The sequence below is a fragment of the Phytophthora cinnamomi genome, assembly GCF_018691715.1.
Source record: "Phytophthora cinnamomi strain GKB4 chromosome Unknown Contig0, whole genome shotgun sequence".
NCBI lineage: Eukaryota > Oomycota > Peronosporomycetes > Peronosporales > Peronosporaceae > Phytophthora > Phytophthora cinnamomi.
In genome coordinates, this window is record NW_027150933.1 from 3,861,172 (window position 1) to 3,889,013 (window position 27,842).

Consider the following 27,842-nt stretch of genomic DNA (forward strand, 5'->3'; position numbering starts at 1 on the left):
CAAATTGGATCGTCCTACGGAAAAGCTTGCCCATAGTAGGCGCGTAGTCGCTGTTGCTTAATTAAGCCAAGCCCCTAGATTGCAGCTTTGGGATGTAATGATTGTAATACCAGGAACGGTAAAGCTTTCGGAGTTCCGGGTACTCATCCGGGATCGGGATTTTGACCGGGTTGTAGTTTTTCTTCACGCTGTTGAAAAACCTCTTCACGCCGCTTCCTTTCACATTTGTATAACTCAAAACGCCTGCTTCCCGCTCAAGAGCCTTCAGACTCTTGGCATCGAAGAGGCCCCTCTCCTCATCTTCGTCTTTGTCCTTGTCTTTGTCGTCTTCGTCTTCGTCTTCGTCACTGCGAAGCTCGTTATTGTGATAGCGCAAGAATCGTTTTCCGCCACCAATGTCCTGGGCCGTACCAATCGTAACAACCGCATCTGGCGATGCCATCGTCGAGATATCGGACTTGCGGACGGAGTCTGCGGCTGCACCCTTGTCGCTTGTGAGTAGAGTGGCTGTAGCAGCAGCAATTAGGAGGACACAAGACAGACGCATGGCAAACAGTTGTTGCTTGGTACGAAGCGAAGACTGCTAGGTTCTCGGCAAAAATGGGGAATGAGAACGAGGGTGTGTTGGTGGTCTTCGTGCGGAATTACACGAACAGCAAATACCGGGTACCCTTTGTTATGACCTTCTATATGTTATGGCATACACCGCCCATTCAGCCAATCAGCGGTCGAACGGGAAATATATCTGTCATAGTGACACAGTCTGTGCATCCTTTGTTATCACATACAGCACTTTGAACTGTATTTTCTGCAGCTCATTTTGCCAACGAGTTGCTCCCGTACAACAACGAAGACCAAAAGGACGACCTCGTCTACCAAGAGGCCATGGTCGAAAGGTGAAGGCGAACACTGTGTTGTCCTATGCCTCCTTCTACACACTAGAGTTCAATAGTCATTTTATTATTAGAAATCGCACATGTGCAGTCGACGGCGGATACACATGGACTAGCAGGAGTGATCAGTACAAACATCAGTCGTTAAATTATCCAAGTTTTTTTTTAAATCGTAATTTATCCCCGGGACCAGTGTGGTTGGTTCAAATCGTGCGATTTCACTTCGAGGTTTCTGTGACATACTAGCTTCCTTGAAGCAAGCACGTCTTGCGTATCACCGACATGTTTCATATGCAAACTACACGATGATTGGACATAATAGAAGTTCAATGTTTACTCTTGATTATTCACTTAGAGATAATTGGTAGATAAAAAAAACAACTGGGATTTGAAAATGATAGCCTTTTGGATTAGCACTCAAGAATATGATGATGATGATACCGGTAAGTGGCCTTTTACAGTAGAACGCTTTCCATGTTCGGCATATTCTGGTCAAAGACTGGGTCTTTTACTGGGACTGGGTATAAACCCAGCGGGATACCCGGTAGATGGTGAAATACCCCTACCGTATATGAGATCTCCTACTTCAGACCCCAGAATATTGAAGTTGTACTGTTGTAAATGGTACACGAGATGTACAAGTACCGACGAATTTATGTACCATGAATGTCAAGCAAAACGATGTTGAAAGTAGAGTGCAGATTCCTACCGGTATGCATATACCATGTACATGTATTAAGCCTCGTAGTCTACATTGTCTTCCTCCAGCACCAGCGTATCGATGTCTCGATTCGGGTCTACGAAGTGGCGAATCACGGGAACCTCATCTAGCAGCCGATCGAGCAGGGCCCAATCTGGCTCGGCGTCGAACGCATTCTGGTTGGTAAGATGAGCACTTCTAACCTGTTCAATGACGTCGCGCTTGTGGTGGTAAGTTATTGCCACCCGCTTGAACTGCTTGGGTAGCTTCCCAGTTCCGGTTGTCCTGGTCCGCCCTTGTTGCTGCCCCGGAGTGCGGACCATGGCGCTTTTCTTGGAATGAAGGGGCACTGTTTGTGCGCGAAGGGGCACTGTTTGTACGCTCTGCACCGTTTTTAGACTCTGAATTAGGAGATCTCTACTGTCGACGTGGAAGCTGTCATGTATTTGATTGGCTATCGACCGGTAGGAATTAGGAGATCTCTCTGAAGTAGGAGATCTCACATACGGTAACTGCGCGAATAAGTGGTGGTTCTCTGAGGAGACACATCTTTCTCGAGACAGCAAGCATATCGTGATTAAATAGATCTCCCAGCAAATCACGGTTTTTTCAGCGTGTAGCTGTGTGTTCTGCCGATTTACGTAGACTTTTCCATGCCCACATACAAGACAAAGTCAAAATACCAGTGTAAGTGTGTCCAGTGCTGCCTGCACACTGACGAACCCCAGTTAATGATCTCGACCGGTACGCTGGTGACTGGACAGATGCCGAGATGTGTCCTCGCATGCGAGCGGGTTTATATTCGCACCAATTCAATACCATGTCTGTGCATTACCACACCGAGCAAGCAGTATCCCCCCTCATACTTCGCTCAGAACCAGCGCCTCTACGTGTTGATCTCGCTCCCGATCGAACCAGTGCATGCTCGAGTCGATGCACTTGGATAAGATCGAAGGGTAGCGAGCATAAGCGCGTTACAGTTGGTATGGGAGTGCTCAAGTGCAGGAGTTCGTGAAAAGCGTGATATTCAAATAGTTAAATTGCCTCTCTTGAGCGACTGATTTGCACACGAAAAACCATAGATTATACCGAATTACCTAGTCTTTTGTAGGTTAATAGGTCCCTCGCGCGATTTGGCATGGTCTCGGGAGGATCTATACTTTATCACCAAAGATGCGATATTTGCCGAGGTGCCGACCAACTCCCTAGATGACCTAGTATTTGAGCAAATGTACTGACTGACCTTTTAGAATAACACTGAAGATGAGACACCGGGTATACCGAATTCCCATGTCAAGCCATACACCTCATTTTCAACCAATCAGAAGTTCATATTAGCAAAGCGTGCCAAAAGTCGTGTGCATCCTATGCCGTCGCATACAGCAGTCACGCACAGCCAGTTAGATTACGATGTGTTGATACCACTCCGTTTCAGAATACTTGTCACCCCTCAACTTGTCGCCAAATATACTTGGTTTAACTGTCGTGTACCTCCACCGTTCGGGTCGGCACGCTGAGACTGTTTGGAGAGAAGGGGCTTACACGGGGTCGAAGGTGACAGTGTAGGTCTGCTAGTAGAGGGTTGGAACGACGTAAACTGGAGTAAAGAGATACGAAAGCTTTCTTTGTTGTTGTTGTTCACTAGACAGGGAAGATTCACGACTGATTCTACAAGCCGAGGGTCGGCAAGGCCGCCCTCGACCCTAAGGTCAATACCTCTCCTTTTCGCTCCTCGGAGATGCAGGCGTACCCTTCGTCTCTAGGCACGACAATCCTTCCGCGTTCACACCAAGTTCCGTTGATTCGCACGCGCGACACCCGTCCTCGAGGGGGATGGAGACGTCAGCAGACCTCTAATAGTCCCACCTCACACGCGCACCGCGCCATCATTGGCTGTAGCAGCTCGGGTACCTCACAAATGGTACCCCCCGTGGGAAGTAGCCATATCGGTGCTCCAGCCGATGCGCGAGTCCGTCGCCCGGATGCCTGGCACGGGGTCGGTATACCCCGGCACGGGACATCCTCCCCGACTGCACGTTCGTCTTCCTCGACGGACCTCCGGGTGGCGGGCGAGCTCGAGTCGCAGGCGAGAGGATCGTTCTTCAGCAGCACGCAGTTCGGCAGTGATCGCCGCGGGAGCACGCGGAGGGGCTTCTTCATCGATAGTCACTTCGACGCCGTCTACAGCGTCCCCGTAGGTAGCACGATCATCTACAGCGCCACCGCTACGTAGGCGTTGCAGACTTTCCGTCTCCGAACGTTCGCGTTCAGCAGCCCTCGCCCGCATGTCTTTGAGCCCGCGAATGATCATGCCCGTAGGCGAAAATTCGTCGGTATCCTTCTGGTCATCGAAGCTACGCCAAATGTGAGTCACGACGCCTGCTGTCACTATCAGCACGGTCGCAGGAGGCCCGTACGGCGTCCAATCGAGGACGTAGTTCGCGGCATTCAGCGTTCTCAGCGCGATAGTCATACCAACCGCGCCCAACAGGGCGGACTCGAGCAGGTCGAACGCCGCCATCGGCGCGAAAAACGCCAGCGAGAGCACGAACTTGGTCACAAGCCACGCTACATGAATACCTTCGAACGCCCTCCCGCCACTCTGAGCAGCAGCAGCGTGGGTAGCTTTCGCGTAGCACGCGACCGAGAGCGCCGTACTCAAGCCCAAATCGGGCAGGTACGCATAGAACGTAGAATAAGCGGCAAACCACCACTTGTGTAGCATCCACCCGTAGTCCCCATAGTATTCCTCCTCGTCTTCGAGTACGCGCACGGGCACCGCGAAGACGGCTCCCCAGATAGCATAGACATACGCGGCGCCTCGCAGCTCTTGCACTTCGCGATTGAGCAACATCGCATTGTATTGGAACAGGCACGCATTCCACAGTGAGCCGTTCAGGCACGCGACGCGCCAGACTTGCGCACAGAAGGCCCAACCGACGTTACGCAGCGGCATAGAGATGGCCCACGCGAGCACGAAGCAGATACCAGCACCACAGTGCGCTGGAAGCAACTCGACAGGTGCATAGCGCTCCTAGAGACGAGCGAGAGCAGCATACATGTTGGCAATACTCGATCAAAGAGAGAATGAGAGGTACGTTCTCAGTTTGCCGTGCCAGTCGGAACGGAAATTGCCGTGGGAACGCACAGTCCTCGTCCCCAAAGGGGATCCGGCAAGGCGGATCCATCAATCCAGGGCACTTCAAGTCCAATCAGAGACAGGTTGCTGTCCATCAAGTCTTGCCTTTCCCGAAATGCAGTCATTCGCAGTTTTGCACCGAACCCCCCTTTGTTCGCCATGAGCGACACCAACGAGGACCTCGCCCGCAAGTTCAAGGCCTTCCTGGACCAGCAGGGGTCGCCAAGCTCGCCGGGCGGCACGGCGAAGTTGGAGCGTCTCGCACAGGAGGCGTTCTGGGCCGACATGCGCAAGATTCTCGCCGTGAACAAGGGCTCTAGGGGGCTAGAGATTCTCGACAACGTCGCCGAAGCCCTGCTCAAGGACCCCGACCACGCCGCCCAAGCTCTGACTGGGTCAGTCATGATCCTGTCGGACCCGTCAACGCAGGAGACAGCGACGGAGGCGGCTTCGCATCCTTTCTTCGGTGGCAAGGTCAAGAAGCGCGCGGCGACCGGTCTCGTTCCGGCGAGAGGCAAATCCAAGAAGAAGTCGCGCGCGTCGACCGAGACGCTCGAACACCTGGACTTCGAGTTGCGTGCGGACACACCGAAGGACGTGATTCGCGACATCACTGCCGTGTATCGCCACTCTCGGGCGCTCGGGCTCGAGCCGCACCAGCGCGTGTTCCCTTGGGAGCACCGGCACCTTTTTTACGATCCCCTCGCGTACCCGAACGTCTACATTGCGCACTGGCGATTCTGGCATAGCTACAGGAAAGCGTTCTTCGACTGGGCGTTTCACGTGCCTCTCGTCGACAAGAACGCGCTGACACCGAGGCGTAAGAAAAAGATGAACGCCGTTCGAGAGCGTCTTCGCCTCATCAGTCTCTGCATCGAGACGTGGGGCTACTTTCGTTTTCTGCGGCAGCTGTAAGCGCCCGGAAACGGAGAGTTGATGTGGTGGGGTGGACCGACGGGCAAGGCTCCACCAACCGGAGAAGTGATGACGTTCCCGCCCGTGCGAGGCCTGAGGTACATGTTCATGAAGGACATGGCAGCGTACCTCCGGCGTACCAGTGACGCGACGAAGCCGTTCCAGATCGACTCGCCGCGGTTCCAGTCGCTTACAGAGATGCTCGTGCAGACAGGAGCGCTTGTCCCGACGGACAAGCGTTCGCACCGCTTGAGCGACAAAGCCCTGGCACGCGTGGTGATTGACATCACGTCACCGACGCCTGTGCCCGATCACTGGGTCCCGTCCCTCACTGAAGGTGCGCTGCGGGCCCTTCTCGCCGACGAACGGATCGCTGAGCTGCGCGTCAAGATCGAGTTGCAGCTCGGGAATGGCAAGTTCAAGCCGATGAAGGTGAATCCGTACACCTCGAAGGAAGGCAGCCACGCGGGCGTAACCCCACCGTATCTTCCCGACGGATCGCAGGCAGCACTCGGCCCCGTTACCGCGGTCTACGACAGCAGCTCGAAGTTCCGCGAAGATCCGGACGAAGCCATCGCCAAGATGGTGGCGGAAGCCGAGGCGAAGTCGAAGGCGAAGAAGGCGGACGAGCTGGAGTACATCACCAACGGAGACGAGGAGGGTGTTTCCAACGAAGAAGAGGATGGAGGCTCCAACGACGAAGATGAAGGGTCCGACGACGACGAGGAAGAGGAAGAAGATGATTCGGACGAGGAGGAGGATGAGACCGACGAGATCGAGGAGTGAGCAGCTTCGTGGAGAGTGAGAGAGATATAGCCGACAGTCGTAATAGTTGCAGTCTCGAGTAGTTCGTCAAATTCTGAAGTAATAAATCTCCCTCTCAACCACATTCGCTTGCTTCGTCTTAACCCTGCCATCCTCGACTTAGAAGAATAGTAAATCATCGTACAAGTAGGTCACGACCAAATGTCGCTCGAAAATAAATCCAAGGTCCAATCCAAAGGACAAAAAGAGAAAAGCAGAAGAGAGCGCTCGGACGAAACCAGAGTTCCGACTCCATAACTACACTGCAGGCACCAGTCCCACAGCGTTCCTAAGTCGCAGGCAGCGTGCCCCGACCATCACCAGCCGGCAAGCACTTTGCTCACAACCTTCACCGAGCCCCCCTTAGAAGAGCAGCTCGTCCTCATCCACGGTAGCCTTCGCATCAGAGAGCCGAACGCTCCGTCGCAGTTCGGGCCAGCCCTTCGCCAACCGTTGTTCGTCTTCGTACGCCTTGATGAGAGGCGCGAATTCAGGTAGCAAGGACGTGGTCGGCCGCCAGCACGTCTCGTAGGAAGCCGTAAACACCAAATACTGCTCCTGGCGTCCCTTCATGCGCTTGCCGATAATGGCCACGATAGGAGTAGTTACACCGGAGAATGCCGTCTCCTCTCCGCCGAGCAAGAGGCGTTCCACGAACGAAGTGGAGGGCAAATCCCCCTCCGTAAGAGGGCCAGCATCGTCAGCTCCAGGTTGGTGCTTCACTCCAGCAGGCACTTCGTTCGGAAAAGGGCGGCTCCAGCGCCCCGCAAACTTCTTCAGCCTGTTGACGTTCACAGGGACTACCCGATCAGGGTGGTTAGGAATAGCAACCTTGTAGGTGTTGTCACCTAGCTTGCCCACGATGCGGTAGGGGCCGTGCCAGGAGAACGCTAGCTTCTTGGTCCTCTTCTCGCCACGGCGAGTACGGAAGTACTGGTACACCCAGACGGCGTCGTCTTCCTGGAACTCCACGGCAACTTGGTCCTCGAGACGACGAGCGTGGCGGTCCTGCGCCTTCAGTAGCTGCCGTTCAACCATTCGCCGAGTGTCTCTTAGCGACAAGTATAGCCGTCGGCGGTACTCCGCCACTTCATTGCTCCTCCATTCATTGCGCGTGTTCAGGAACGCGAGATCGAGAGGTAGTACGGGGTCTTGCCCATACAAACTGAAAAAGGGCGAGTCGCCCTGAGCCTCGTGGTACGAGGTGCGGTATGCAAAGAGCACCCTGGGCAAATACAGGTCCCAGTCGCTCTGCGCCTCGCTTACAAACATCCTCAGCATTCCAATCAAAGTGCCATTGAACCGTTCAACCAGACCCTGGGTCTGAGGGTGGTACGCGGCGCCAAAAAGTTTCTTGATTCCCAATGTTTCGTAAAAGGACTTGGCCAACTCAGATATGAAGTTCGAGCCTCTGTCACTCAAAAGGCGTTCCGGCACACCATGTCGCGAGAGCACCTCATCAATCATAATGTTCACAAAAGTGATCGTGTCCAGCGTTTCAACAGGGAAGGCTTCCACCCATCGAGTGAAGTAATCAGCAAACACCAGGATGTACTTGTTTCCTCTTGCAGTGGTGACCAGAGGACCGATCGCATCAACCACGAGTAGGGAGAACGGGCCAGAGAGCTCTTGGACAGGCATTCTCTGCATAAGACCGTTCCTCCAGGGGCGGTAGCCCTTGCCACTTCCACACACCGTGCATGCCCGCACGTATTCGGCGACGTCGCGCTTTCACCCGTGCCAGTACGCGTGTTTGCGCACCTTATCCATCGTCTTTGACTGTCCGACATGGGCAGCGAAGACGTCGGCATGACAGTAGTGTAGCACAGTCTCGACGAACGGTAGCGGGATCACAGGTACGGCGATAGAGCGGGCGTGTCCCGCGCGTGCCTACAAGTGCACGCGACGCATGAGCATACCATTTCGGACGACGTAGTGAGGAGATATTAGCAACACCTTTGCTCGCAGCTGAGGGTCCAAAGCCAGAGCGCCGCACTCAAGGAACGCAATGACGGCTTGGATCCACGGCGTGCGCTTCTGCTCCTCCACGAAACGTTCGCGGTCGAGGCCGAAGACGTCCACCAACGACGTAGCAGGGCGCTCGCTGACGACTTCGTCTTCGTAATCAAATTCCTCATCGTCCGGCTCGGCGACGGCGTCCGGTTCGGGTCCAGCTTCGACGGGTTCACCACCGGCGTCTCCAGCGACAACGGCACGGGGTTCGTCGGGTACTTGTGGAGCAGGGGGCTCCCCGACTGCGTCGAGAGCCTCACTCGCGGTGTGAAGAGCTTCATCCAGAGCACGGGAGGCCTTGGGATGCCGCGACAGATGGGTACGAGGCAGCGGGGCGGAGTCGGGCCCCTCCCCGACTGCGCCGAGACCGTCATCTCCAGGCTCCGAGTCCTCGTTCAGCAGGCCGGCCATCGAAAGAGCGCAGATCGTCTGGGAGTGCAGTCTGGAGAGTCCGTCGACGTGACCCATGGCCGTTCCAGGCTTATGGTACACCTTGAACCGCAATTGAGACAGTTCCATCGCCCACCGCGCCAGCTTAGCGTTGCTGGTACGGTTCCCTTCATTGAACACCCAGGTGAGTGCCTTGTGGTCCGTATAGAGATCAATTTCGTTCCGATCCAGGTAACACCTGAATTTGCGCGTTGCCCACACAATTCCCCAACACTCAATCTCTGAAGTGCCGTCCTGCTTGTTGATCCAGTTGCGTTCTGAGCCGACGAGTAGCTTGCTCGCGTATGCGACCACACGCTCACGACCGTCCACAGTTTGCATCAAGCAGGCCCCCACCGCGAGACGCGGTACGGCGGCTGTTTGATCGGCGGGTTCGTACCCGTGTCGATCGAGAACTCCAAAAGGTTCGTGCGCCCAGGCTTGAGAGACGTCTCGACGAACATGTCACGGAACGTGTCGAGCAAGCCCTTGATCGGGCCTTGTTTCTCCTTGCCCAGCTTGGAGTCGGAGAAGTCCGGCCCCAGCTCGGCTCCCTCAGAGTCCTTCAGTCCCGGCATCGGGTCGCGCGCAACCGGATACTCGGCGGCAGCCGCACCGATCACAGCGTCGACCCACCTCGAGTGGTCATTTGGAGATACCGACTTCGAGGAGCCAGACGGGTTCGCGGTGGACCTCGATGCGTCCACCGCCACAAACACGCCGACTTGGGTACGACCGTAGCGACCGCTAACGCAGTCCCCTTCTTAATGGCAAGCTCCTCGGTCGAGGCATTGCATACCTCGACGATAGTCTTGCCCTTCCGTATCGAGCAAAGCGTTCGAGCGACCCTCACGTTCTCTTCCAACTCAGGGAGTCCCTCAATCAACACCGTTGCGTTCTCCTGAGCCTTGCCCATGATGTCCGCGGCGACTAGCGCTTGGCCGCCTGGACAAAGATGCACCGTTGAAGCGATGCGAGAGACATATGTCTCTTCGACGCGAGGAGCACCCAGCGGGAACACTTCACCCGAGTCCTTCAAGGTCATAGTGTTCTCATCCAAGTCGATCACGGCGCGGAACGCCTTAAGCGAGTCCGTGCCGAGGATCGCATCCACGTGCAGGTGGTTGACCACGACGAACGGCCTCCGCTTCACCAGCGACCCCAAGCGCAGCGATAAGTCGATCTCACCCTTGACGCGCAACTTGTGACCCGACACGGCGTTGAGACTGCCGTGATAAGACAGCAGAGGCGCGTCCTTGAGTCCAAGGCGTGTCAAAACGCGCGATTCAACTAGGCTGGCGATGGCACCCGAGTCGATGAGCAGTTCGGCAGGGAGTTCCTCGATGTAACCAACGGAGACGGCCTCGACACTTCCCACCGAGCAAATTACACGTTTGCCCGCGGGGACGGGGTCGTCTTCGCTGGGGACGCCAGCGTCGGCGTCCTCGACCTCAACTAGGCCGGGTTTCCGAGGCCGTACTTCCCCATCGGGGTTCGGACGGAGCACACGTAGTGGCTGATATCGTCACCGTCCTTGGTGAACGACGGGTTGCTCCCGATCGCTTCGGAGCGTCTACCAAATAGAGAAGTACAGTCGTAGTGCACCTCGCGATGGGAACGGTGTCGTCGAGAGAGAACGTCGCTGGCGGCACGGTGACATTCGCGCAGTTGTTGCCTTTCGGCACGCTTGGTGCGCATCAGGGGCGACTCGGACTCGTACCGGTCGAGTATTTGAGCGGCCACAGCGGTCATCACGCTGTCGCCGAGTACCCCAGCGGCAGCAACGACTAGTTCGCGGGCACGGGGATCGCGTTCAGCTTCAGATAGAGTTACAAGCTCAACAGGTCGACACTCCCCAGACGGCAGGTAGGCCGCCGACTTCCAACACGAGCGGCAGCGAGGTTCACCACGCGCCTCGTCCTCGAGGACCATCTGATAGACCACGGTCCGCACCAACGCACGCCATCGCGAGGGCAAGATAGAGCAGTTCTCCTCTTCGGCGGACAGCTCGTCCTCGATGGGGACGGCGAACGTTACGCAGATGTTCCTTCTCACCACCTTCTCGTCTGTGGCTACGGGCTCGTGGGGTTCGCGTTTCTTCGGCCACGCAAGGATGTCGTCGCCAATGAAGTCGTTCCCTCCTCCGACATCTCTGGCGTCAGAGTCGCCCTGCAGCAACGAGCTGATAGGCGGCAACTTCTTCTTCTCGCGCTTCTTCTCACGGAAGTTACGGTTGGCACGCCTGGCTTCCTCGGACGCGGCAAGCGTCCTCCGGTACCAGTCGATCCAATACTCGGGCGTGGACACCACTCCGGGCGACGACTCACGCGTTCTCTCCAGGGTCGCCACGGGTAGATTCAGCAAGGCGCTCAGCTCCTCCAGCGTGAGCTCCTTCTGTTTGGCGGCGCTCTGAGCTCGCTTCTTCAGCAGCTCCACCTCATCCAGAGGGATCAAGCGTTCCTCTAGTTCTTTGTCGTACTCTTCTTTTTCTTCTTTCGCGTCCAGAGTGCGACCGTCGGTCAACGCATCCAGCTCCTCAGGCGTGAACAGTCTCTTGTGTGGAGGCGCATTGTCGTCCTCTCTGCCCTGACCAGCTCGGGCGCTCCACCCTCAGTTCGGGTTCCTGCGAGCGTTCCACGAGCGCAAAATGCATGACGCTCTCGTACAAAGTATTCGTAGTGGTTTCCTTGACGCGGCTATTGGCGTCGTTCTCGTCAGCGTTCGACTGACGCTGGCATTCACTGGTTCCAGCACGCTCCGCACCCTGGGGAGCTCCAATTGTTGTAGTAGTTGTTGGTTCACATGCACGCTCCACACCCTGGGGAGCTTCCGTAGTAATAATTGGTTCGTTCTCAGGCTCCATCATTAGAGCAACTTCCGTAGCAGCAATTGTAAGTCCCGGCCCCATCCTCGGAGCGGCTTCCTTTGTCGTCAATGTAGCAATCTCGTTCTTCGGCTCCCCCAGTCAAGGAGCGTACGTAATTCGTTCAGGTGGCCCGGGGCGTTCACACAGAAAGGATCCTGCAGCAGTCGCAGTAGCCTCAGCTAATCCAGGTCGTTCTCGGAGCGGGGCTCCGGGCGCCACCGCCTCACGAGCGGGGCGTTCCAGGCCCGCAGGCCTCCTCACTGTCGTAGTATCAGTTTCTGTCGTAGTTTTGTTCAGATCGTAGTCGTAGTTCGGAACGGTCCTTATCGCACCCACAGTTTCAGTCCTTCGGCGAGCTTCGCCGGTTCGCCGGGTAGGTGCACGCGGGGTATACCACCCAGTGTCGGTCCACGGGCGAGGGGAAGGAGTGACACTCTCCTCTCCTCCTTCATGCCCCCTTCATTGATGAGCAGGCGGCGTTCCCGGAGCGGCGGCGGCAGTCCGCGCCGGCGCCATCATCTGCTGGAACGATTTCATCACCGTGCAGTCCGCAGCGTAGTGACCTGTCTGGCCACAGCCGAAGCACGGACGCATGTTTCCACCCCCACCTTGACGTCGGAACTGCCCTTGCCCACCGCCGTTGTTGCTTTGGTTCTTCGGCGGAGCTTCGCACTCAGCGGTAGCGTGTCCTTGTTGCTTGCAGTTCCCGCAGGTGAACCGCTGTCGACGACAGTTGATCCGGCTGCAGCCAAGCATATGGCACCGGCCACACACAGTACGTCCGTCTTGAGTGTACATGTCCGGTCCTTGGCGGATGCCCTTCACGGGCGTGAACGGCACTGTCGGCACCGTAGCTGGAATGGCGTTCTGCACGGAAGGTTGAGCAACTGGTTGGCTCTCGTACGCGGCCGCAGCGTAGCTGGGACGCCTCGGGGACCGCGGAGCACGCGCCAGTTCGGCCTGTTGCTGCATGATCAGGTTCTGGTTCTGCTGGAGCATCACCATCATCTCCTTCAGAGTCGAGTCCTCGGACTTCTTTTCGGGGGACTTCTCATCCGCGAAGTCCGCGTCATCTTCGACGGGGATATGCATTCCTCGCTGCAACAGAATGAGCACCGCCTGTTGGATGGTACTCACCACGGCGGACGACAGCGCCGCCTTCCATTCACGGTTCCTCAGTCCCGACAAGAAGTACTGGTACCTCATCGACGGGTCGAAGCACTGGGCCTCATCGCACAGACTCTTCACCAAGTCACCCCATACTTCGGCAGACATGCCGCGGGAACGCTTCGTCGTCTTGAGGCGTTCCATCAGTTGTAGAGGGCTAAGACAAATGAACTGGTTGTGGAACCGGATACGCAGCGTTTCGAAGCTATCGATTTTGGAGTACATCCACCACTCTTCAGCAGGCTTGCATTTCAGGCACTCACGGAACGCGCTAATGCACAGCTGCTCCTCCAGTCCAGTCGTGGCACGAACGAAGGAGTCCCAAAACAACTTGGCCTTGTCCACTGTGGCATTGTCCGAGCGGAACGGCCGTATCATCCTGACAGCGTTCTTGATGTGCGATGGCATTCCCCCGTAGTAGTTGGTCGAAGTGCCAGGAGCCGATGGCAAGGGAGCCCCTTGGTTCACCGAAGCCAGAGTACCGTAGACGGGCTGAGGCACGGCCGTGTTCGCGGCAGGCACGCCGCCCGTCAGCGTCGAAGTCGAGGCACCCACGAACTGAATCCCCACCGGCGACACGCCGTAACCATATCCAGCGGCGGAAGGCATTCCCTCGAGCGAGATGCCGTCATAGGACGCGATGGCAGATCGGAGGCGCGGAGCCGGCGTCGGAGTCGAAGCAGGCGCCGGACTCGCACACGGAATCGGCGTAGGAACAGTATTCGTCGTCGAAGGCGTGTAGTTCAACGCAGCAGCGTTCGGCAGGGCCGGAGGCACCGTTCCAGGGGCCGCAGTCCAAGCCAAAGCGGACGGTTGAGTGGGTGGGGCGACGTACGGCGCCCCGAAGCCGCTTCCAGAGCCCGAAGGCACAGTCCCCACGGGAAGTATTCCCGTTCCAGTTGACGGGGGTACGGCGCCGGCGGCTGAAGGCGTCGCTGTCCACGCAGTAGCGGACAGTTGAGCGGGCGGGACGACCAAGGGCACCCCCTGGCCACTTGCAGCGTTCGAAGGCACTGTCCCCACAGGAGGGATTGCCGATCCAGACGACGTAGTCGGGACGGGTCCGGCGGGTACGCTTCCGGATAGGGGAATGAACCCACTTCCGGGGGCTTGAGGCACCGCCGCGCTCGACATTCCAGTCGTTCTCGTACCAGCGCTCGAATTGTTCACGGGTCCCGGGCCCACGTTGGCCCAGGACTGGCCGGCCGTTTGGGCCGCATGCTGGCTGGTTATCGCCACGGCCCGCGCCACGATGTCTCGGGCGGCTCTCAGACCCTCTGGGGTCGTGAGGTCCGGGAGGTCGGACGCGAAGGGTCGGTCGTCGCGGCACTCGGCGCCACTGGAGCCGATGACGTGACTGTCGCCGGGGTCATCACGGGCGCCACCATCGTAGTGGGCACGGCCACGCCCGGCTGTCCTCCTTGGGCAGCATCCGTCGGGCGTAGATTCGTCGCCGCTGGGTCACCCTCAGCAGACCCGGCCGAGTGAAAGCCTTCACTCGCCGAGTCCTGCTGCTCACGGGTATCTCCTTGAGTCATGGTCAGCTAATGCGGCCGATCCACGGAGTCGTTCCAGAGGAGCGTAAAGAGCGCTCCCGCTTGGTCTCAGGCGAAGTCCGCGTTGAACTTCGTCGTCCAGACGAAGTACTCTACCACTTGCACCGTGCAAGTCCTTCTCCAGTTATCAGCGTACCCTGCTTCTCCACCAAATGTCATGTACCTCCACCGTTCGGGTCGGCACGCTGAGACTGTTTGGAGAGAAGGGGCTTACACGGGGTCGAAGGCGACAGTGTAGGTCTGCGAGTAGAGGGTTGGAACGACGTAAACTGGAGTAAAGAGATACGAAAGCTTTCTTTGGTGTTGTTGTTCACTAGACAGGGAAGATTCACGACTGATTCTACGAGCCGAGGGTCGGCAAGGCCGCCCTCGACCCTAAGGTCAATACCTCTCCTTTTCGCTCCTCGGAGATGCAGGCGTACCCTTCGTCTCTAGGCACGACAATCCTTCCGCGTTCACACCAAGTTCCGTTGATTCGCACGCGCGACACCCGTCCTCGAGGGGGATGGAGACGTCAGCAGACCTCTAATAGTCCTACCTCACACGCGCACCGCGCCATCACTGCCTGTAGCAGCTCGGGTACCTCACAAATGGTACCCCCCGTGGGAAGTAGCCATATCGGTGCTCCGGCCGATGCGCGAGTCCGTCGCCCGGATGCCTGGCACGGGGTCGGTATACCCCGGCACGGGACATAACTATGGCCAGTTGTGTTTACGCTAGCTACTGTTCGTATAACCGAGACTGTATGGTCAGAGCAGGGGATGCATAAAGGAAGTCTTCCCTCCCGGCGAAGCCTCGCTTTTGTCATGTGAGCAACGTGGTCGAGGTAGAACGTCACTCTGGCCTGCATGTTGTCGGCAGTGAGCAGTGGGCGGGTCACGCTTGTGCACGAGCGCAACTTGCCCTCCTTGAGACGACGGAACAGCGTCGTAGTTGGCAAGCTCGAACCCGTTGCCGCCGAGCGAAGCGTTGTTCGTTCATGGGGGCTGACGTTCCGGAGGCGTTCAAGGGCAGCAGCCAAGTCACGCGGCTTCCTGCCACATCGGTGCTTCAAAGACGGCGCCTCGTACACCCCAAAAAGCTCTACATCCACCTTGGCGCGCTTCCACAGCCTCGCAATCGTCCTCTTGTGAACGCCAAAGATGCTGGCCACTTCATGCACCGCTTTTCGACGCGGTTTGCCTCCGTTTGAACGCACGAGGACAGAGCTGATTGCCTGTCGACGCTCCATCACTGTAAGGTCTCTCCTGATTCGTTTGACATTCATAGCTGAGATTTGAGGTACGAGGGGAAGGTTGGGCAACGTCTGTGGACGATTCGGGTGCAAAAGCTCCTTTGAGGCCATCACGCTGTCAATTTGAGAGCTCTGTGAAGGTCTACCCACCATTCAAACCGTCAGTTCTATTAAGACCAATCGTAGTCGTTTTAGGCAAATATTGACGAATCACGAAGCACTTCAGCAAAAGAGGACAAGTATTCTGAAACGGAGTGGTATTAGACAGAACGATGTAGATACAATGGGAATTCGGTATATCCGGTGTCTCATCTTCAGTGTTATTCTAAAAGGTCAGTCAGTACATTTGCTCAAATACTGTTAAAGGCCACTTACCGGTATCATCATCTTCTTCTTCTTGAGTGCTTATCCAAAAGGCTATCATTTTCAAATCCCAGTTGTTTTTTATCTACCAATTATCTCTAAGTGAATAATCAAGAGTAAACATTGAACTTCTATTATGTCCAATCATCGTGTAGTTTGCATATGAAACATGTCGGTGACACGCAAGACGTGCTTGCTTCAATGAAGCTAGTGTTTCACAGAAACCTCGAAGTGACAACGGGAGTAGTCGCACGATTCGAACCAACCACACTGGGCCCAGAGATAAATTACGATTTAAAAAAAAGTTGCATAATTTAACGACTGATGTTTGTACTGATCACTCTTGCTATTCCATCTGTATCCGCCGCCGACTGCACATGTGCGATTTCTCCGCCATAATAAAATGACTATTGAACTCTAGTGTGTAGAAGGAGGCATAGGACAACACAGTGTTCGCCTTCACCTTTCGACCATGGCCTCTTGGTAGACGAGGTCGTCCTTTTGGTCTTCGTTGTTGTACGGGAGCCACCCGTTGGCAAAATGAGCTGCAGAAAATACAGTTCAAAGTGCTGTACTAGTACTACCTCCGTTCGGAAATATATGACCATTTTTTTTTTTTGCGCAGCGCTCCGCCTCGTTCATTTTCCTGATTATAAAATTGTGGGAGGGCTGGAGATCTAGAGTTGACAGTAAGCATCCACAGTCCAGAGAGGCGCAGGCGTTCTTGTTCCGCCGCTCTACATACACAAAAATGGATCTAAGGTCTCATTACATACTTGAGGGACACTTGATTTGGCTTCGGGTGCTACGAGGATCCTACTTGCTGCGATGGATAGCAGGGAGGCGCTCGCATTGGCGAGGGATGTTGCATCCCATGGCAATGACGTTGGAAGACTGTCCATTCGCATCAGTTTGTCCTTATGCAAATGTCCGAGCCGGTAATCATGATATACGCCATGGGCGCTGGCAGCGAGAAGCGCGAATCCTCCGTCCAAGCGTCGCTCTCAGCCTTCGCCTCAGGCTCATCGTCAGCAACCGAGCCCTCCATCGACGTCGGATCACTCATCGCTTCCAGCACACGACACGCACCAAGTTGAGCGTGGGGCACGTAGCGCATGTACATGCGAGACGGGAGGAATCGGTCTGGGCACGAAAGGTGGGCGCTCCTCGTCCATCCAGGAGAACTCCAGCGGCAGCCTCAGGTTCAGCTCCATCGTCTCCGTCGAGTCCGTCGAATCCGGCGTTCCAGGCCAGCGTCAGCGCGTGGCGTCGACGAGGTGGGGGGACGAGAGTCGTCCGGGCGGTTGGCAGGTGCAGCGGGGCGGCGGTCCATCTTGGACTCTTTCTTGACTTGACCACAGCTGCTACTCGATCTCCCATCGAGTTGATTCCACGCTTCCAATGTGCTCGACAACTTGACGGCCCACGTGGCAGTACGTTGCAACCCGGACGATGTCCCCACGTGTAAGCACGCCTCCTACGCTGCGAGGCAGTAGGGTTTCCGAGACGGGAGGAAATATAATTTCACACGTTAAAATCTGACCAGCACCATAACCCATCTCCCACAATACGCAGGGACGGGTCAGGCTCGGAAGCCCCGCTGCGCCCCGATCCCCGGCTGCGCCCAGTCGCCAATCAATCCTGGTGGCACCGATGCGCACTGGGCTCCATTTGATGTGGACCACACCAGAAGAACGTGCTGTGGTGCACGCCACAATCTCCCTGACCAGGAAGCAGCAGCGGCACACCAGGAAGCTTGCAGCGCGTCTGCGCGTCCAGCACTCAGCCATCGACGATGCCGGGCCTCAGCGCTGCGGAGCTGCCTCCGAAGGCGCTCAACGCAGGCGACGGGATAGCGTATTTCTCGCGCGCTGTCGTGTGGGGGGACAGCAGAGGGTTTCGCCGCGCCGTCGTCACCAGTGTTGACGGCGGCAGCAGCGGCAACTTCCCGATCTCGGTGGACACCGCCGAGGCCATGCCGACCGACATGATGGTCAAGCTGAACAAGGCGCGGTCCATCAAGCCCGTTGCCGGTCTTTGGCGCAAGCTGCGGACGTTCCAGTTGGTCCTTGGGACCTTCGTGGACCCAAACCGTGCCGGCGCGCTCAAAACGGCGCTGGAAGGAGCGGTCACAGCCGCTTTTGAAGCTGTCCGTGAGACGCTAGAGGACGCGCGCGTCGAGATCGTCCCAGAAACACCTCAGAGCAGCGTATGCAGCTCCCCGGACCGGGTGTCCGGGTCGGAGGACGTGCACGCGCCCAGCATTCACGACAGCGCCAATTTAGCGCCGCCGCACAGCGGAGGAGCTTTCGCGACGTCTTGGCCCAATGCTGCTCGCGAGGAAAGTTTCGTGTGGTCTTCCGTGAAAGCGATTGTGGACCTCGTGTCCTCCGAAGAGGACCGGGAGCTGCAGGTGGCTTCAGCCGGTGACCAGCCAAGCTCCGTCAGCGACCGGAAGGCGGCGGCCTACACGAGGACCATCCCCAACCGACACGCGCGTGACAAAATCTGCCACCAGACCTCCAAGAAGCGGGCCCAGTGGCACGTGCCCAGGTAACGGAAGCACCGGTACCTGGCCAAGTGTGCGATCACGAGGAGCGGGAGCCTGATCTACCACGCGAAGGCGTTCAAGCCCGTGAAGTTCGAGGCCGTGATGAAGAGCCCCGAGGTGATGAAAGAGGTTGAGAAACTGCACGCCCAGCGAAGGTCGTACGAGGAGCCCTCATCCAAGAAGGAGCGCCCTTACCGCCGCACTGTACAGTGGCCTGCCAAAGTGGAACAACTCACGACGTGCAAGCGCAACGGGGTCAAGTTCCCCGACATTGGGAGCTTCGACCCCTGTACCTGCTTCGGGGACTGCTTCTTGGACACATGCTCGAACGTAGCGTCCGCGTCGTTCTGCACCCCAACTATTGCAAGCTTGGGGCGAGGTGCAGCAACGCTCCGCGGACGCTGGACACGCTCAAATTGTTCGACACGGGCCCGGTCGGTCTAAGTGTATACACCACCACGGCGCTAGACGTCGGCGACGTGATGGGAGAGTACTGTGTGGAGCTGACCGAGTTTGCGGCCGTCGTTGAAGGTCAACCTTGTAGTGGGTCTAACTTGACTGACTACTTTGGCTTACACGTTGCACTACGTGTATGAGGAAGCGTAAGTACTTAGTAATTACTTGAGTTAATCATATTTGAATACACAAATATAATTTAAATCAGATAGGATTCCAAGTGACTTAGATTAGGTAAAATGAGAACTGTATTGTTTGTAAATTGATCTTCCTCTAAAATCTGCTAAAACTTGTTTATCATCTATGAATGGGGTTGGCAGCGGCTGGCTGTCAGAGCCCCGCCAATATGCACGTCTCTAATTGGTAGAAAGATGCTGCTTTCTACCAATAGGATCTTTGGGTAGGTGTGGACCACTCATTGTGGTGACCCACTTCAATGTATCCATCGGTGTGACTTACACCAAGGTGAGGAAATATCTAAAACTTTTAACAGATATCCTATCTGTTAAATTCACAAGTGGCTTGTAGCCAATTGTAAGTGTAACCCCGTTACACCATCCCCCCCTTAAGGTTAGACGCGCGGGTTCTCCGCACGTCAATCTTCAGAATTGACCATTCGTCAATTATCCGCGTTTGGAGAAGAAATCCGCGCTCATTAAACGATCAGCGCGCCTCAAGAAAAGAAGACTCCGAAGTCGGTGGAGAGTCATCTCTCCATCGATGACTACTTCGAACGCCAGAAGGCGAAGTATGGCGACGTCGTCGACTTCGACGACGACGATGAAGACATGGAGGACGAGGAGGACTCGTCCTCAAAGCGCAAGGACTCAGTGTCGAGCGAATCCCTCGACCCCCACACTAAGAACATTCGTCCGCGTCCGAGATCTCGGCCCGGTATGGGAACTCGGTACCTCCGAATGAGGTGCCGTTATACGTATGCAGCGCCATCAAAGATGACGCCGTGGCTGCGGAGCTGCACTTTGATGCGGAAACGCATCAAAGGCGCGATTACTACATCGGACTCTTTCATGAGCTCCGATGGTTTCAAAGCAAGAAGACCTCTTCTCGCAGCAAAGTGCCCGAATGGCAGGCACTTTGTCAAAGCTGGAACGCCTTTGTTGAGAACTTCAACAAGAGGCCGAGTGCTTACCGTGATCGGATTAAGCAAGCGCGTGATCGCTTCGAGACGTACTCGAAGCGTGGAAAGCTGGAGCAACTTCATGTTGCTGCTGAGGAGGCAAATGTGCCGTGCGCTGTGCCCGAGGGCTTTCAGTGCACGAAGTGCTTTCCAGGCGCGGTCCGCTTGAGCGACCGCGACCTGAACGGGTACACGTCGTTCCGTGTGCCCGAGGGTCTCAAAGAGCTCCGTGCTAAATTCTTAGCACGTGAGGGTTCGGGCGCTAGCGATGACCGCAGCGCTCGTACTACTTCCGCTGCGCCAGCGCGTACTGCTCTTCGAACGCCCTCACCATTTCCGGAACGTCCTCCAGCAAGACGTTCCGCGGCTCCCATGTATCTCGATGGGGAGGAAATCCTCTCCAACGAATACGAAAACGAGCCCCTTGAGGGTTCGTTTTCGGGATACTATGGTCAACAATCCGCTCAACAATCCAGCGGGTTGAGCCGCGGGCGTCACGGATCGGCGGTGGCGGGGGTGGGAACACGCCCCGGGTATGATCAGCCCCGGGCTGATCAGTATGCGCCTCTCCACGACCGGGTGGCCGTCGTGGAGCGTCTGCAGGGCGCTGAGTTCGCCGCCCTGAAGCAGGAGCTGGCGAACCAGAAGGCCCAAGTCGCGGCGGTCTCACAGACCCACTCGAATATCCAGGTCGAGTTGGGGGCCCAGATGAAGGAGTTGCTCCAGTGCGTCCGCGCGCTGGAGGAGAGGCTGCTCGTCGCCGAGGCCAAGGCTTCCGCTTCTGCCTCGGCTCCTGTCGAGGCTTCGGGTCAGCCGAGCTAGATGGCTCGTGCTGCAGGTATGGATTCAGCCGTCCGACGTAAAAGGTCGGATGGAGGCGCATGCTAGACGGTATGTCTAGCGTGTATGCATTGCCGTGCCGTGCCAACACAGTGAACGGCCCGATGAAGCGCGGAGCAAGCAAGCTTGCTCCGAAGTGCGAAACGGCATGTTTAGGCAGGTTTTGAGTAGCTAACAAAACCAATGAACTAACTTTGAATTCATTTGTGTTGCCTCTGCCCACATTGTCTGCGTTCAGCTTCTGTTGATCAACAGAAGCTGCTATTGCATCTTGGACAAACCGAATTACGGCTTGTCTTTTGGTGATGAAATTGATTGCATCCGAGCTGAAGTCATTCAGCTCGTTCTCCGCTAGAGGCCCGGCCTCTGCGTGATTCTTTGCGGTGTCTGCGCCCTGCGCAGACCCGTGGTCTTTGCATTTGTTGTTTGAGGAGTCTGCGCATGGCGCAGACTCATGTGGTTTGTTCGCTGTTGCAGCTGACACTGTGCAAGTGTCAGCGGTTTTATGCGGCTGCTGTATTGCAGTCGTAGATCCTCCCCCACTTAAAGTGGGAGCCATCGCTCCGAGTAAACTCGGTAGACGTGGATGCCGCATGGCATTCACGTAGAACGGTGTATGCCCTGTCGAGGCATGCACTGAGTTGTTGATGGCAAACTCTGCCATCGATAAGCACTCGCTCCAGTATTGGAACGAGTGAGCGTAGCTCTTCAAAATGTCGACGAGCACGCGATTCACGCGCTCGGTTTGACCGTCCGTCTGCGGATGATCCGCAGTCGACATTGAAAGCTGGCTCCCAAGAAGTGTAAACACTTCTTGCCACAGGTGCGCTGTGAAGCGCGGGTCTCTGTCCGACACGATGTCGGTCCGCATGCCATGGTGTTTGAACACCATTCGACGAACGGACGGGCCGTCTGCTTCGCGGTCACCTCTGCTGGCACCGCAGCAAGATGTACCATCTTGCTGAAACGGTCTACAAAGACCACAACACCGGTGTTCCCTCCGCTGTCCGGGGGAAGACCAAAGATGAAGTCCAAAGACATGGACTTCCAACACTCCGACGGAGTCGGTAGTGATTGTAACGGAGCCTGCGCGAATGGCACAGGCTTCACGCGTTGGCATACCTCGCAAGCACGGACGTGCTTGCGCACCCACTTATACTGGTGGTGCCAGTAGAAGTCGCGCGTGAGAAGGACGTATGTCTTCTCACGTCCGAGATGTCCCGCAGTCGGGGCATCATGATATTCGTACATGATCCTGAGTCGCAGGTCATGGTCATTCGGCACGACAACGCGATCCGTGTTGTCGTCGACTGCATTGTAAAGCAGTAGTCCGTCGTGCACACGAAAGCGGTGTGCACGCGCTCGAAGGTGCTTGGGCAGCTTCTGACGGGGCTTGTCAGAAGGCGCTGTGCCATAGGCCAGCAAGAGCTTCGCGTCCGCGTCGTGCGCATACGCGGCCTTCACATCGTCCAACAGAGATGATGTGGGTTTGCTCGATCGTATGGCGTCAATGGCATTGACGTCAACAGCTTCTGCATAGTCCGGCCGACGTGATAACGCGTCGGCCACCACGTTCAATCTTCCGGGTTTGTATTCGACCCGGAAGTTATACTCCGCAAAGAATGAGAGCCATCTCGCCATTCTTTGTGATATGTGTGGCGACTTCACTGCGGTGCGCAGTGATGCATGGTCGGTGTAGACCACAAATGGTCTACTCCCAAGCAAATACACTCGGAACTTTGCGAGTGCATACTTCATGGCAAGGCGTTCCTTGTCATGCACCGGATAATTACGCTCAGCTGCTTTCGGCTGGCGCGATTGGTAGTAGACGACACGATCACGGCCCTCGTAATCGTGCTGCATCATCGCACATCCGATCGCGAAGTCGGATGCGTCACACACGACGTGGAATGGACGATCTTGGTCAGCCACTGCCAAGATCGGTGCCTCAGTCAAGCCCCGCTTGACTGCATCGAATGCCTTTTGGCAATCGGGTTTCCAATTCCACACAGCTTCTTTCTTAAGAAGCTGTGACAGCGGGCGGATCTTGCCCGCATAATCCTCCACGTACTTGCACAAGTACGTGGCCAAGCCAAGGAACTGCCCCAGTTCCTTGACACTTGAAGGCGTTGGCCATTCGTTAACCACTCTGACCTTTTCCGGGTCAGGGCGAACACCATTCTTCCCTACGAGACACCCAAGGACGGGTATCTCGCTCGCCCCGAAGATACACTTCTTCAGGTTCGCGTAGAGCTTATGCTTTCGCATAAGCTCAAGTAGCTTTCGGAGATGCACCCTGTGCATCTCTACGTCGGTCTTCCCGTCCACAGCCCGGCTGTGGATGAATACATCATCGAAGTAGCTCGGCGCGAAGTCGCGCACCGATCGCAACAAGTGCGTCACGCACCTGTTGAAAGTCGCAGGGGCATTCTTAAGCCCCTGTGGCATTACTAGCCATTCCCAGAGCATGCCGCTTGGCGTGCTCACTGCCGTGAGAGGGATATCGCTCTCACACATTAGGATTTGATAAAATCCATCTCGCAAGTCGAGAGCACTGTAAACGGTGCTCTCGGTCATCGAATCGATGATAACATCTTTTCGCGGTATCGGCGTCTGCGCCGGTACCGTCGCATCGTTCAGCTTGTTGTAGGCATGAACGATGCGCCATCCGCCCTGTGGCTTCTTGACTCAGAACGTCGGAGCACTGTGCGGGGACTTTGATTCCCGCACTTGTCCTGCTTTGCGACGACTTTCAAAGAAGTCGTCGATCGCTTCTACTTGTTCTCGCGGCAGTGGTCACTGCCTCGTAACACAGTACTTCGTGCCCTCCACGAAATCAATCTCCTGCTGAATGCCCTTATCCTGCGGAAGCTCCTCCGGGAGTACGTCTTTGTACTCCCTCAATAATCCGTAATAGGGACTCGACTTTAACGAGTCCCAACCTTGTTCCTCGAAGCGCTCTCGCTTCGTCTTCGCACTGAGAGTGTCTTCACTCGCAGTGGTACTTCCCATGAAGAGCTGTCTCAGCTCTTCGCTCTCGCTCTCCGTTCTTTCGCTGTCCGAAAGAACGCACTTGCTCGATGCGTCGATCGTGCAAGTCGCGCGTGAAGCGCTTCCAGCTCATGGCTGGAAGCGAAGTCAACTCCGACGCCATCGTCGGAGGACTAGCGAGTTCCATGTCACGATACTGGAATCCAGTATCGGTGCGCGTCAAGACGCTAAGCGTCTTGACATTCGGCGTCACCGCCGCAGTCTGCCCAGCAGACTGCTTTTGTTGCGTCTCGGTCTCGGACGAGACTTGCGCAGCGTTCTCCGCTTGCGTCGTCTTCTTGTTGTGCGGAGCCGGGCTCCGCACGGTGCTTCTTCTGGTCCAGGCCCGGCCGTGGACAGTTGTTCGCCGGCGGACCCTGTCCGCGGGCGCGCGGTATCAAGCCCGGCTTGATCGCATGGCGCTTCGTCGTGCAGCCCGGCTGCACGACAGCATGCAAATTGCGTCAGTGCAGTACGTTTGCAACCGTCCGCACCGTTTGCAGCGTCAACTCCCGGAGTTGACGCGCCTTCATCACTTCGACGCCATTAATTGGCGGAGCCCCTCATGACCGAGGGTGCGTCGGCTCCCGGAGCCGACGCGTCGTTGTCGACCTGACCTTTTCGGGTCAGGGACTGTCCCTTACACGCTTGAACGTGGGTGTTGGTTCCCGGAACCAGCACATCTTTTTCGTCCGACGTCGGCAGCATTGCCGACGTGGGTTTCACTTGTGCGCGCCCTCGCGCACTCCTTGGGCACTCCGGGACAGCAGCGTTCAGCGCTGTCTTGACTGGTGAGCCGCACGCACCAACAGGTGCGTGCGCTGCGGTAACAGGGCCATCGCTCTCTGTTCCGCTGTCGCGTCCGAAGCGCACGAGCGTGCGCTTCTTCCAGTCTATCACCGGATCATGCCGTGCAAGCCACGGCATGCCCATTACTACGTCGAATTTATCGTCCAGGTCCAGGACGATAAAGTGTTCGACAAACACTCGTTGTTTGTACGAGAAGCGCACGTTCACGACGCGCTTCTCGGTCTTCACGATGGCACCTGTTGCCAGTCGTACCTCCAGAAGACTTCGAGGTACATTTACCTCCTCGAAGTCAAGTCTCGACAGGCTTCGTAGTCGAACAAAGTTGTTCGACACGCCTGAATCTACCAAAGCTCGAAGAGAGTCACTCGCTCTCTTCGAGTAAACCTTCAAGATGACTAGGTTCGGCCTGTCATCTTGTTTCTTGCAGTGAGAGCTGGTCTCACTGGGGGCTGCAGTCCTCAGTGTCGCGTGCCCGATGTCGGCACGCGCGACTGCATTACCAGTAGGGCGCCCCGCGCATACTGGATGTTCGCGTTTTTTGTTGGTCCGCGGCGATGCCTAGCATCGCCACGACGGCCACCTCCAGGGGGCATGGGAGCTGTACACTCCCGTGCAAAGTGACCGATCCTTCCGCAACGGAAGCATCGCACGTTACCTCCCTGCTGCTGGTAACCAGCAGTTGTTGCGTTCGAGAGGTCCAATGGTTCTGGACCTCCCGTCCTCGCTACTGGGCGCGGTTGCGGCCTCGGTACGTTCGCATGGAGTTTAGCCTGCCGCATGCTAAACCCTTCTTGCATGGCAAGGGATATTGCGGCTTCGAGAGTACTCGGGTACGCTCGGAAGAGATAGGTCTTCACGGGCCCATCTCTAAGTCCTTTCATGAACGTGACGACCTTTGTCGCCTCGTCAATCGGGTTAGTCACGATATTTGATACCAAATATCGTGCGCGCTGCGCGTAAGCATGGACGTCATGCTTACCCTGCCGAAGGTCGAGGAACTCCGCCCTCGACCGGAACTCGTTTTGTGGGGGCTCAAACGCTTGTTTGAGCTCCTCTTTGAACACTTCGTACGTGCTGAAGCACGTACGATCGGAGGGTCGGGGCCCGTACGCCCAACTTCTTGTGCGTCCGCCAAAGCAGGACATGGCGAACGCGACCTTCGACAGTGGATCGACGATGCGTCGAGCCGCTATGGCTGTGTCGAGCTCGACAAGCCACCGGAGGAGAGGCTCGCCGTCTCTTCCCACGTAATTGCTTACGCTCAATTTTCATGATTGAGCACGCGGTGTCGTCTCTGACGACGCCGTCACGGAGGAAGCAGCGTCGCGCTGCTCCGTCATGATGAACCCCAGAGCAACACCACGTTGCTCCGTGGGCGATAGCCTACGCAGCATCGTCGCTATCGCCGCTTCTCCAATGACTGTTGAAAGTCGTTGGAGGGCCTCCCACTCTGGGGCAGACAAGTGGGGGCTGTCAGCGCGTGCAACATGCGTTGCAGGCGTGTTCGAGATCTCCATGGGAATCTCCGTGCACATGTGGTTCTCGGCTCCGCGTTCGTACACCTCGTACGAACGTCAAGCAGTCGGTCGTTGGACGGACTACAAAGTGCTACCAGTGGGTCTAACTTGACTGACTACTTTGGCTTACACGTTGCACTACGTGTATGAGGAAGCGTAAGTACTTAGTAATTACTTGAGTTAATCATATTTGAATACACAAATATAATTTAAATCAGATAGGATTCCAAGTGACTTAGATTAGGTAAAATGAGAACTGTATTGTTTGTAAATTGATCTTCCTCTAAAATCTGCTAAAACTTGTTTATCATCTATGAATGGGGTTGGCAGCGGCTGGCTGTCAGAGCCCCGCCAATATGCACGTCTCTAATTGGTAGAAAGATGCTGCTTTCTACCAATAGGATCTTTGGGTAGGTATGGACCACTCATTGTGGTGACCCACTTCAATGTATCCATTGGTGTGACTTACACCAAGGTGAGGAAGTATCTAAAACTTTTAACAGATATCCTATCTGTTAAATTCACAAGTGGCTTGTAGCCAATTGTACGTGTAACCCCGTTACAATCCTGCTCAAGCGCTCAAGTATAACAGCGGGTACACAATGCTATACAACGCTAAGTCCGTGCTGGGCAACTGCGTCTACGCGGATGCGCTGAGGTGCGGGTCGATAACGCGCTTCCTGTTGCACTCCTGCCAGCCGAATGCAGCATTCGTGGAGCAGCAGACCCGCCCCCGAGTGCGCGTCCTCGTTAAGATGCTCAAGAACGTGAAGGCTGGCGCGCAAGCGACCGTCCACTACGGGAACGAGCGCTGGTTCAAGTGCGCGTGTGACGGATGCTGGGTAGACCGCACTGAGATCGGTGGTGACAGCGAAGAAGAGTAAGGAGACGAACTTCCTCGCGTCTATCACATTGGTAGAGTGCTTAATTTCTGAAATAATCTGAAGGTGCGACCATTCTTTTATTTGTTTATGTGCTGGAGCGCACTGAAGTAAATACAGCGCAGACACTTACGTCCTCGCATACATGTAGAAGGAAACGAGCAAGCGTGCCTGTATGTTTGGTAGTATAGCCACTGGCTGAAGATGTATAGCCGCTGGGTCACACGAGGCTGAGCGCGGGTCCAATGCTCGCCGGTTGGCCGAGGTCCGCCAGCACAGCAATTTCTCCTCGTTTCCTCTTACGTCTACTTATTAGCACCTCCCGGCTGTGACACGCATGGCGAACAGGACGTGGACACAGACCCCGAATGCATATCAATACGAACACGGCACCATTGTCGCAGAACGTCAACTGGCCACCCGTCCGTTGGTTCTCCCTCGAACTCCTTCCTAGCGTAGCCCACTTGGGCCGTCACCGCGATGGCTTCAACACTGCGCATGTTTGGCACAACAGCCAAACGAGGCGCAGGTAGCGAGATG

At 56.2% G+C, this 27,842-nt stretch overlaps 7 protein-coding genes across 8 annotated transcripts; 4 read left to right on the forward strand and 3 right to left on the reverse strand.

The window, feature by feature from the left end:
- Positions 1-1,628: 1,628 nt before the first annotated feature.
- Positions 1,629-1,916, reverse strand: IUM83_02212 (Gag protein; the record flags this gene model as incomplete). Its single annotated transcript, XM_067926112.1, has 1 exon — positions 1,629-1,916. One exon carries the CDS (start codon positions 1,914-1,916, stop codon positions 1,629-1,631), a length of 288 nt encoding a protein of 95 aa, XP_067801134.1.
- A 2,975-nt stretch (positions 1,917-4,891) lies between these two features.
- On the forward strand, positions 4,892-5,647 carry IUM83_02213 (uncharacterized protein; the record flags this gene model as incomplete). The annotated part of the gene is made up of 1 exon (XM_067926113.1): positions 4,892-5,647. One exon carries the CDS (start codon positions 4,892-4,894, stop codon positions 5,645-5,647), a length of 756 nt encoding a protein of 251 aa, XP_067800975.1.
- A 21-nt stretch (positions 5,648-5,668) lies between these two features.
- Positions 5,669-6,433, forward strand: IUM83_02214 (the record flags this gene model as incomplete). 2 transcript variants are annotated; one of them, XM_067926114.1, is made up of 1 exon in its annotated part: positions 5,669-6,433. In XM_067926114.1, one exon carries the CDS (start codon positions 5,669-5,671, stop codon positions 6,431-6,433), a length of 765 nt encoding a protein of 254 aa, XP_067801131.1. The 2 variants fall into 2 exon arrangements, with proteins under 2 accessions (XP_067801131.1, XP_067801132.1); XM_067926115.1 differs by having other exon boundaries at positions 6,230-6,433.
- A 381-nt stretch (positions 6,434-6,814) lies between these two features.
- Positions 6,815-8,092, reverse strand: IUM83_02215 (Integrase, catalytic core protein; the record flags this gene model as incomplete). Its single annotated transcript, XM_067926116.1, has 1 exon — positions 6,815-8,092. The coding sequence occupies one exon, from the start codon at positions 8,090-8,092 to the stop codon at positions 6,815-6,817; it is 1,278 nt and encodes a 425-aa protein (XP_067800974.1).
- Positions 8,093-8,341: 249 nt separating this feature from the next.
- Positions 8,342-14,464, reverse strand: IUM83_02216 (uncharacterized protein; the record flags this gene model as incomplete). The annotated part of the gene is made up of 6 exons (XM_067926117.1): positions 8,342-9,092; positions 9,251-9,640; positions 9,760-10,348; positions 10,423-11,479; positions 12,534-14,338; positions 14,392-14,464. 6 exons carry the CDS (start codon positions 14,462-14,464, stop codon positions 8,342-8,344), a joined length of 4,665 nt encoding a protein of 1,554 aa, XP_067801133.1.
- A 3,410-nt stretch (positions 14,465-17,874) lies between these two features.
- IUM83_02217 (Histone-lysine N-methyltransferase) lies at positions 17,875-18,636 on the forward strand (the record flags this gene model as incomplete). Its single annotated transcript, XM_067926118.1, has 1 exon — positions 17,875-18,636. The coding sequence occupies one exon, from the start codon at positions 17,875-17,877 to the stop codon at positions 18,634-18,636; it is 762 nt and encodes a 253-aa protein (XP_067800671.1).
- A 48-nt stretch (positions 18,637-18,684) lies between these two features.
- IUM83_02218 (Histone-lysine N-methyltransferase) lies at positions 18,685-27,305 on the forward strand (the record flags this gene model as incomplete). The annotated part of the gene is made up of 2 exons (XM_067926119.1): positions 18,685-18,919; positions 27,130-27,305. 2 exons carry the CDS (start codon positions 18,685-18,687, stop codon positions 27,303-27,305), a joined length of 411 nt encoding a protein of 136 aa, XP_067801135.1.
- Positions 27,306-27,842: the final 537 nt, after the last annotated feature.